The sequence below is a fragment of the Wolffia australiana genome, chromosome 17 (assembly GCF_029677425.1).
Source record: "Wolffia australiana isolate 7733 chromosome 17, ASM2967742v1".
NCBI lineage: Eukaryota > Viridiplantae > Streptophyta > Magnoliopsida > Alismatales > Araceae > Wolffia > Wolffia australiana.
Genome location: NC_135851.1, coordinates 12,053,498 through 12,061,494, shown reverse-complemented (window position 1 = coordinate 12,061,494; position 7,997 = coordinate 12,053,498). Strand labels below are relative to the sequence as shown.

Sequence of the window (7,997 nt, the reverse complement as noted above, 5' to 3'; positions counted from 1 at the left end):
CCGTATCTTCTCTCTCTCGACTGCTTCTCTCTCCCTCTCACTCTCAGTCGCTCTCCTCCCTCTTCATCTTTCTCGCTCTGTCACTCCTCTCTCTCGCTCCCGCTCCTCTCTCCCTCTCTTTTTTTATCATTTTTCGCCATGCACCATCTCTACTTGTTAATATATTATTGATTTGCCGAGTTGCGACTCATTAAGAAATATGAACTCGTAATTTATGAAATCTAAATAGAGTTTCTTCGCCTTTTTGAAAAGGGTATTCAGATGAATTTGAAAAGGGTTGTCCACGAAATTGTATGCGCCGTCAAGAAACGAATTTCGACGTCGTTCTATGGCTCTCTCCCTCAAAGACAATCTTAATACCAAAATACTTCTATTAATTATCAAGCAATATTTCAAATCACAAGTGAACGAAAAAGGAAAAACACAAGTTCACTCAACAAAATCTCGTCCGCTCAAGACCCAAAAAAAAGACAACTAATGTAAGACCATCGAGTTCAAATGAAGAGGTTGCACGCACGACCGTCGCTTCTTAGTCGAAAAGGCTGAATCCCATGTCGTCGTCAGACTCCTCTGCCGGCTCTTCTTTCTTCTCTTCTACAGCGGCGGCCGCGGCCGCCGGAGCGGCAGCTGCTGCGGCCGCCACGGGGGCAGCTGCGGCGGCGAACTTACTGGGATCCTACGTACCCAACATAACCCAAAGAAACGTCACACAGCTGCCCAATTGAGAGGTTTCTTGACGTTTAGGGGGAAATGAGAAGAGAACAAACTACCTTCAAGTACTCCTTGACCTTGTCGGCCTGCGGGAAAGAGTACTCCGTTGCAACAGCAACGGCGAGCACATTCTTGTAGGCGTTGACGAACATGTGTGGTGCAGCGACCAAGGTCGGGTAGGACAGGGCCAGCGACAAAGAGGTGACCATGGAGACGCCAGCGGCGAACTTTTCAATAAGATCCTCCTCCGTGAGGTCCAGAACCTCGGGACTGAACACGGACCCATCATCGTACACGGTCTGGATGATCAGACCGTACGAGAAGGGCCTAATCCCTAGCTTGGCCAGGAGAGCCGCCTCAGAGGAGCCCACCTTGTCTCCCTTCTTAATCAGCTCCACCGGAGTGATAATTTCCACAGTACCCTTGTTAATTTTGGTGGGGATGTTGAGAACCTTAAACAAAGGAGCAATAGAGGGTGAGGATTTCGCCATAACGGATAGCCAAAGCGGCAAAGAAAGTTATGTGTTGTATGGACGGATGTATGGATTACTAGAAAGGCACCTGAAAGAAGGACGTCTGAGATGGGTCCAGCCCTGTGTTACCAGGAGGCACGATAACGTCAATTGGAGCGACAAGGCCCACACGCGCCGGTGCTCCAACCTGTTTCCAAGTAAATAATACTGATCTCAATAAAAACGCGGCAACACAAATAACATACCACAAATATATTCTCAAACTTAACAACCAAGCAGACATTGATAGAGCCATAAACCATCACACTTCATTGGAAAATTGTAGCTTGGACAATAAAACGACTTGACATATACAAATTAGAATAGGTTGTAGCCGCTTCAAGCGAATTAACATAGAACACTTTTGTGATGCTACTTCTTAAATATACAAATTCGTATTACGAATATGAAAATCGAAAAATCTCGGGAAACGTAGTTTACAAAAAAACTTATCATCGTTGTGCCCAAGGATATTGATCAGAAATAACGATGCGCTAAATAATTAATAGTAAACGACAGGAACATCAATGTGGGCGACAAGCCGCAATTAAAGACTACTCAATATTTCATATTGCGGAAAATTTTTTGAGTAATTAATATAACACGGCAAATGAACGTGAATCAAATTAGAATGGATGTCGTTGGGCATTGAAAAAAAGTAGTTCTGGAAAATGTCAACTCAAAGCACCTTGTATTTGGCAACTTCCTCGCTGACTTCCTTCAGATCACCTTTCGTGAAAATTAAGCCCACATTACCCTGAAAATGAAGAAAAAAAGTGAGACCATGGGGCAAAAAACATAAAAGTAAAACAATACGATTGCAGATTGGAACGTCATAAAAAAACTGAGAAGAAAAAAAGGTAAAAGGACAACTCCTAGCAAATGAACCAACGAAATGGAAGGGCCAATTGATGGAATGTGCTGGTTTGCTCACCACAAGAAGGGGCAGAAGGTTGAGGTAGTTTGAGTTTCCAGTTTTCTCGGCGTGAAGACGAATAGAGCGCTTCATCATGGTGTTCTTCCCCATGAGGACGACCGAATCGCCACGAAGACCGGAGCGGATGCCCTGCAGCTGATTGGAGCCGACATTATCCGCTCCCACAACGAGCACCTGCGTGTACTGATCGAGCAGCTGGCAGAGCTTCTGGTCGTAAACAACCTTCTTCTCCTGCCTCGACGGTTTGATGGCCATTTCTAGGGTTGGGAAGAACCTAGCTACTTACAGGCAAAGATTAGCAACGGCGAGCGAGAAGGGTAGGAATCCTACGAGCTCTGTAAGGGAGATGACGACGTGATACGCCACGCGAGGGCCAAGGTGAGGCGAGCGCTTCACCAAGGTGGTCGGCTTTTCCGTTCCTTTAACCTCCGCGATAGTCCGTCTAACGCCGCGGCGCCTCTTTATCTCGAACAGAGAGAGGGGAGGAGGCAAGAAAGACCTAGATCGTACGGATGAGGTTTCACGATCCGGCGCCGCGTTTCAGTGGGCCTGGGCCATGCCTTTCTTCTCGAACTTGGGCCCGTCTAAGTCACTGCTGCATGACACCGGCCCAAGACTCGATCAGCGGGGACACGTGGAAGGGGTATTTCCGTCACTTCCTTTCCAACTCTTGAGCTTCTTGTTTTTGTAGACTGTCTTAGATTTTAAAAAATCTTCTAGACGGTTAAAATAGTTTCGTTGACGCGATTAAATTTAAATATCTCTCTGGGGAGATCTTTTCAATGGCTCGAACTGGAAGAAGATGAACAGATAAGGAGGGAGATCGCGCAAGCTCTGCTCCGAGGACGTGTAATCGAAATCTCCCTCCCGGGATCGTCAGCGGTTTGTTCCTGGACAGTCTGCATTGAAGGCATGAATCTTCCTGCGTCGGCGTTTCGGGGGGGATTTCCTTCGTCTTCACTCGCCAGAGGCCATCTGCAGCTTCATCACCTCAGACCTGCTCGTTTCCCGGCGAACTCCGATCTCTCTGCTGCTTCAATATGGCGCTGCTCACCGTTCTGTACCCGGCTTCGTCCGAGAGATTTTACGAGGTCCACGACCACTCTTTCATGTGCTACTACTTCGTCCTCTTCCAGTTCCCCATTTACTTCAGCTTTCTCTTGTTTGATGAATTCAGATCGCCTCTCTTTTCCCGGCGGGATTTGCTTTGCCGGGCCACGCCTCAGACTGACCCGGATGGGAAAAATGGCGAGGTAGTCCTGGTCATGTAAATTTCTTGATTTTATCGTCGTCAGATTGTGTAGCACCTTGGCCGAACGAGGAACATTGTGTTTCTGATGTCAAATGTCGGGGAAACTAGACGTTTTTATCAGTGAATTCGAATTAAATGCGTCGTTCGGAATCCAACTTTCAGGACACGAGTGCAAGAAGTGATGGAGAGCCTTTGAATTCGGTCAGCGGGGAAGCGCAAGAAAGCGGTTCGACGGATACTCAGTCGAACGCTGAACAGGTTAGGTCCATTTGGATTCTGATTTGAACGTTCTTTAACCACAATTAGAATACCGGTTGTTATCTTCTCTTCTATTTCAAAATTCATGAAGCGCGACTTTGGATTTGGATGTGTACCCAGGATACTTTTGAGCCGAATAATTGTGCTAGTTATTTGACACAATCGTCGTTCTTTGGCTTTTTTTGGTTGTCCCCAGCCAACAAGGGAGGATCTTCCGTTCTCGGCCCTGAAACAGGAGATCAGCAACATTGATACTACACCTGAAATTGAAACGAAAACTGTTAGTAATTTACAAATAGCTTGTGTTTGAGAATCTTAGTAATCATATAAATATATCTCTCATCTGCTTGGCACACTGTCATTGCTTATGCAGCCTGTGTATTTCTGAAACTGAGAAATCATTCCCGCAGGGTAGGGATGATAATACAGAAGTCATAGGTGGATCTCCGTTCCCAGGCATGAAGGTGAAGCTTCTCTCAGTGAATTTACCCCTTGTATCTATCTGTTCTTTGATTCCATCGATCAGCAGTGCCTGATGTGATGCTTTTCAAACACTCTCACAAGTGCAGCAACTCGGCGAATCGATCCGGATCCCCAAGGCCACAATCGATGCGCTTAAAGACCAAGTTTTTGGCTTTGATACATTTTTTGTGACGAGCCAGGAACCCTATGAGGTGATACTGCGGACTATGAATTATAATTTTCTTTTTTTACTCTCTTTTTGTGACCAAGTTTACTCTCTTTTTTTCCTCATTTGTTTACATTAAAGATTTCATCGTCATCAAAGCGCACCAAGTGTTGATCATAGTGTGGAAATAATTTAGGCCTACTGATGCTTTGGGAGCTTCTTGAGTGTCATTGATAACTTATAATAAACTGGTGAAAAAAATCCTGACTTGAATTTCTCTGCCTTATGGAATAATCAAATAAATCGATCATGCTCCTTGCTCGTGATCTTTCGTTTGACTTATTAAGTTGCCCCTTCACAGAGGGGGGTACTGTTCAAAGGAAATCTGCGTGGACAGGCCGGTAAAGCCTATGAAAAGATAACGAGGAGGATACAGGTGATTATAGTTTTGCTTCGTCTTTCTTGCATCACGTCTCGATGCTTATTATTATGATGGCCCAGTTGTGTGTAATTTTCAGCACATCTAAATTCACAGGACAGATTTGGTGATCAATATAAAGTGTTTCTTCTCATCAATCCAGAGGATGACAAACCTGTGGCAGTTGTGGTTCCCCGACAGACTTTACAGCCTGAATCAACAGGTATGGGAGCTGTTTTATGTTTATCAACGGCATTTTAATAAGTTGTTTCATGTGCAGCTATTTTTAAATCACCTTCTTAGCTGTTTATTGTATTCACATTGCAGCTGTGCCGGAATGGTTTGCTGCCGGTGCATTTGGCCTTGTCACCGTGTTCACTCTGCTACTCCGAAATGTGCCTTCGCTGCAGTCCAATTTATTGTACGGGTGTTTCCTTGTTTTCCTAGATGTTTTTGCTCTATTTGTGTGAAGTGTACATTCCTGACATTAAACTAGTTGTAAATGTAACTTGTTTCATTCTAAAAAAGCTTAATACTGACTTCTCTCATTGAGTCTTCAAATACTGTAACAATCTTTAATTTGCGGATAGAATTCGACCGAGTGTTAGTGAACTCGAAAATAGGGACTACCTGGTTTCTTTTAGTGTTTTCTGGATTCCCCTCATGAGCGGCCGTCTATTGCTCCTATCTCTGTGTTCGAAATTTTACTGTAGAAATCTGCCCTTGGTGTTGGTGGCGCTTGAAATTTTTTACAAATAAATTTTCTGGGGTAAGAATTACTAAATTCTGAAATACAGAAATTATGTTCTAGATGTGGTTTTCTCAGGTACGAAGTCTGTAGCATGTCTACACTAGCCAAACTCACCCTGTGCATTTCATCTGTTTTATAACCTTCGTGATTTGAAGAATTTTCATCCGAACAGTTCATTCGCACTTACAACTACTAACTTCATATCCCTCGCAGGTCAACATTTGATAATTTTGGCTTGTTGACGGACGGTGTTCCTGGAGCACTTGTAACTGCAGCTATCATTGGCGTCCACGAAATAGGTCATATCTTGGTTGCTAGGGAAGCTGGAATCAAATTGGGGGTCTCGTACTTCGTTCCTAGTTGGCAGGTTAGACGTTTATGCCACAATTCCTACTGCGTCGATTTTCGACTTTCTTTAGGTGGCATCTTTAAACTTTTTGCGCATTTTCCTGGAGAAATAAGTCACGCTTGATTGATAGATTTTGATCTTCAGAGTCAATCTGCGTTGTCTTTTCCGTGCATTTTCTATCTGGTATTTGGCTTTTCCTCCTTGAAGCGTTGATGCTAAGCTAGCCACCCGTTTGTCGCAGATAGGCTCGTTTGGTGCAATTACACGGATCCTGAATATTGTACCCAACCGTGAGAAGCTCTTAAATCTTGCCGCGGCAGGACCTTTGGCCGGGTTTTCTCTGGGAATGCTACTTCTTCTTGCAGGGTTCATTCTCCCCCCTAGTGATGGCCTTGGAATCATTATCGATCCTGACATTCTCCACGAATCATTTCTTGTCGGCGGACTCGGTACATAAGTCCTCCACTACACCTTTTTTCTAGCAAACGACTTATTTATTTAGAGTTCGGTGTTTGCAAATTTATGCGGCAGAATGGTGACCTCATTCTTCTCAGTCTTTTCTAGCAATGCCGTCGTTTGCATCATACCGACAGCTATCTTATCCAGGACTGACCTTTGTATGAATATATAACTTTACTAATCATGTCGTGGTTGGGTATTTCCTGTTTGTTTCTTCCAGCGAAGCTGATTCTGGGTGACGTCCTTAAAGAAGGCAGCCAATTGTCGATCAATCCTCTTCTCCTCTGGGCCTGGGCTGGGCTTCTTATCAATGCCATAAATAGCATTCCGGCCGGAGAGCTCGATGGAGGCCGCATTGCCTTCGCTCTGTGGGGAAGAAAGGTATTTGGTGATTTATGTTTAAAACATTACAGATGATAGGTGGAAAAATGGGTCGTCGTGAGGAATCCATGCTCTACAGTCTTGTGCATCATTCTCATTTTTATAATTGCTGGCGGATTAACCTCCCCCAATTTTTTCTTCTTTGAACAGATTTCGTCTCGGATCACCAGTGTGGCCCTTGCCCTCTTAGGCATATCATCACTATTCAACGACGTGGCGTTTTACTGGGTGGTTCTAATATTCTTCTTGCAAAGAGGTCCCATTTCCCCTCTCTCCGACGAGATCAGCGAACCTGAGGACAAGTACAAGGCCCTAGGTCTCGCTGTTTTGGTTCTGTGCTTGCTAGTGTGCTTGCCTTACCCCTTTCCCTTTGCACCCCAGGAGTTAACTATTGATTTTTGAGATTGGATGCTGATGAGTCAGATTCATGAAAATTGTTTCTAAATAAAGGAGATCTTTTCCTTCCGACTTGATATCATACTGATGAGTCAAATTTTGATGCTTAGAATGTAAGGATTTGACCCCACTACTCCCAACAGGTTTTGCGCATTAGCCATGTGTTGTCTATGCTTTGGAATACGCAGTGTTCTGGATGCAAGCTACCCCTGGTTGGCATCACCATACGGCATACAATATAGTCTAAGACATATCAAAAGAGGCTCATAAATCATGAATAATATTATTGCTGAAGCTAAACACTTGGCTCAATATGTACTAGAAAATATCAATGGGGTCCCTGATCGAATTAATGTTGGATTGTAATGTTTCGAAATCAGATATCTTTAAGAAAAGACATGGAATCTAAACTCATAGTATTACTACAACAAATAAAAACATGATCAGATATAATTTTGGCGTAGATAACAATGTAGCACGGTTTCACTTTGATCATAAGTACTATCATTTTGAGTGGCGAATTGTCCTCATAAGTACTATCATCTCAACATTTAAGTTTTTTATCGGTGTAAAAAGAGGCACATCCAAATGTCACATCGGTGATGACATGCATTTCTACATAAACTTATACACCCTAGTGTGGAACACTAGACCTGCAATAGAAAAGAGAGAGAAACGGTATCAGGAACTGAAAGAATGACAAGAGAAACTATTAAGCCATTCGATTGACCCCGGTTCAGATTCAAGACTAGCTCCAGAATCGATTGAGCCCGGTTCAGATTCAAGATTGTCTACTGAATCGACTGAGCACCGGTTCAGATTCAAGCTTGTGGTAAATGCGAGTAACATTGTGCGGCAAAACTAGACCAAGATTCTTTGTCTTCTACACCTCAAGACCTTTTAAGGTAATTTTTTCAATGATAGTTTTTGTCAATTTTGTAACTG

General features: G+C 43.7%; 2 protein-coding genes across 2 annotated transcripts; one reads left to right on the top strand and one right to left on the bottom strand.

The window, feature by feature from the left end:
* Positions 1-353: 353 nt before the first annotated feature.
* On the bottom strand, positions 354-2,611 carry LOC144714242 (large ribosomal subunit protein uL10-like). The gene is made up of 5 exons (XM_078588940.1): positions 2,158-2,611; positions 1,912-1,980; positions 1,273-1,371; positions 771-1,163; positions 354-676 (listed from the first exon to the last, which is right to left on the bottom strand). The coding sequence occupies exons 1-5, from the start codon at positions 2,413-2,415 to the stop codon at positions 530-532; spliced, it is 966 nt and encodes a 321-aa protein (XP_078445066.1). The 5' UTR covers positions 2,416-2,611; the 3' UTR covers positions 354-529.
* A 286-nt stretch (positions 2,612-2,897) lies between these two features.
* On the top strand, positions 2,898-7,121 carry EGY2 (ethylene-dependent gravitropism-deficient and yellow-green-like 2). Its single transcript, XM_078589083.1, has 13 exons — positions 2,898-3,251; positions 3,338-3,413; positions 3,575-3,670; positions 3,867-3,950; positions 4,081-4,134; positions 4,240-4,344; positions 4,660-4,734; positions 4,834-4,939; positions 5,044-5,137; positions 5,681-5,834; positions 6,058-6,265; positions 6,496-6,656; positions 6,807-7,121. The coding sequence occupies exons 1-13, from the start codon at positions 3,073-3,075 to the stop codon at positions 7,056-7,058; spliced, it is 1,644 nt and encodes a 547-aa protein (XP_078445209.1). The 5' UTR covers positions 2,898-3,072; the 3' UTR covers positions 7,059-7,121.
* The last annotated feature ends 876 nt before the right edge of the window (positions 7,122-7,997 follow it).